This window comes from Myotis brandtii, unplaced genomic scaffold (genome assembly GCF_000412655.1).
Source record: "Myotis brandtii unplaced genomic scaffold, ASM41265v1 scaffold79, whole genome shotgun sequence".
Taxonomy (NCBI): Eukaryota; Metazoa; Chordata; class Mammalia; order Chiroptera; family Vespertilionidae; genus Myotis; species Myotis brandtii.
In genome coordinates, this window is record NW_005371173.1 from 2,573,307 (window position 1) to 2,574,253 (window position 947).

The 947-nt window shown below is 69.3% G+C and overlaps 1 protein-coding gene across 1 annotated transcript in view; it reads left to right on the forward strand.

The window, feature by feature from the left end:
* LOC102257899 (striated muscle-specific serine/threonine-protein kinase-like) overlaps positions 1 to 947 on the forward strand; it is a 41,616-nt gene that overhangs the window by 31,721 nt on the left and 8,948 nt on the right. Inside the window, exon 28 of the mRNA XM_014531006.1 lies at positions 1 to 940. Coding sequence (XP_014386492.1) covers positions 1 to 940 — 940 coding nt within the window. The remainder of the gene's footprint in view (positions 941 to 947) is intronic.

The window sequence follows — 947 nt, forward strand, 5'->3', positions numbered from 1 at the left end:
GACCCGGGGAGGCCTGGGTGAGGGTGAGTATGCCCAGAGGCTTCAGGCCCTGCGCCAGCGGCTGCTGCGGGGAGGCCCTGAGGATGGCAAGGTCAGTGGCCTCAGGGGTCCCTTGCTAGAGAGCCTGGGGGGCCGTGCCCGGGACCCCCGGCTGGCACGGGCTGCCTCCAGCGAAGCAGCACCCCACCACCAGCCTCCACCAGAGACTCGGGGCCTGCAGAAGAGCAGTAGCTTCTCGCAGGGTGAGGCAGAACCCCGGGGCCGGCACCGCCGAGCCGGGGCGCCCCTTGAGATCCCTGTGGCCCGACTTGGGGCCCGCAAACTACAGGAGTCTCCCTCCTTGTCTGCCCTCAGTGAGACCCAGCCCCCCAGCCCTGTGCGGCCCAGCGCCCCGAAAGCCAGTGCCCGCAAACCCAGTGCCCCCAAGTCTTCAGAACCTCCTGCCACCAAACCCAGTGATGCTTCTCAGCCCTTGGCATCCCAGCCTGCCCAAGAGAAGGCCCGGGAGTTCAAGGCAGAACCAGTCCCAGCCCCCAAACCGACACAGCCTCCCGTGGCCCTGCAAACCCCAGCGCCCCCCCTCACACCCTATGCCCAGATCATTCAGTCGTTGCAGCTGGCGGGCCACACGCAAGGCCCTCCCCAGGGCCCGGCCACACCTCCAACAGAGCCCAAGTCCCACCCCGCGGTGTTCGCCAGGGTGGCCTCCCCACCCCCGGGAGCCTCTACCAAGATCATGCCTGCAGCCTCGGCTCCCCCAGCACCTGCCGAGAAAGCCCGGGTCCCCACGGTGCCCCGCAGGCCGGGCAGCAGTCTCAGCAGCAGCATCGAGAACCTGGAGTCCGAGGCCGTGTTCGAGGCCAAGTTCAAGCGCAGCCGTGAGTCGCCCCTGGCACGGGGGCTGCGAATGCTTAGCCGCTCGCGCTCGGAGGAGCGCGGCCCCTTCC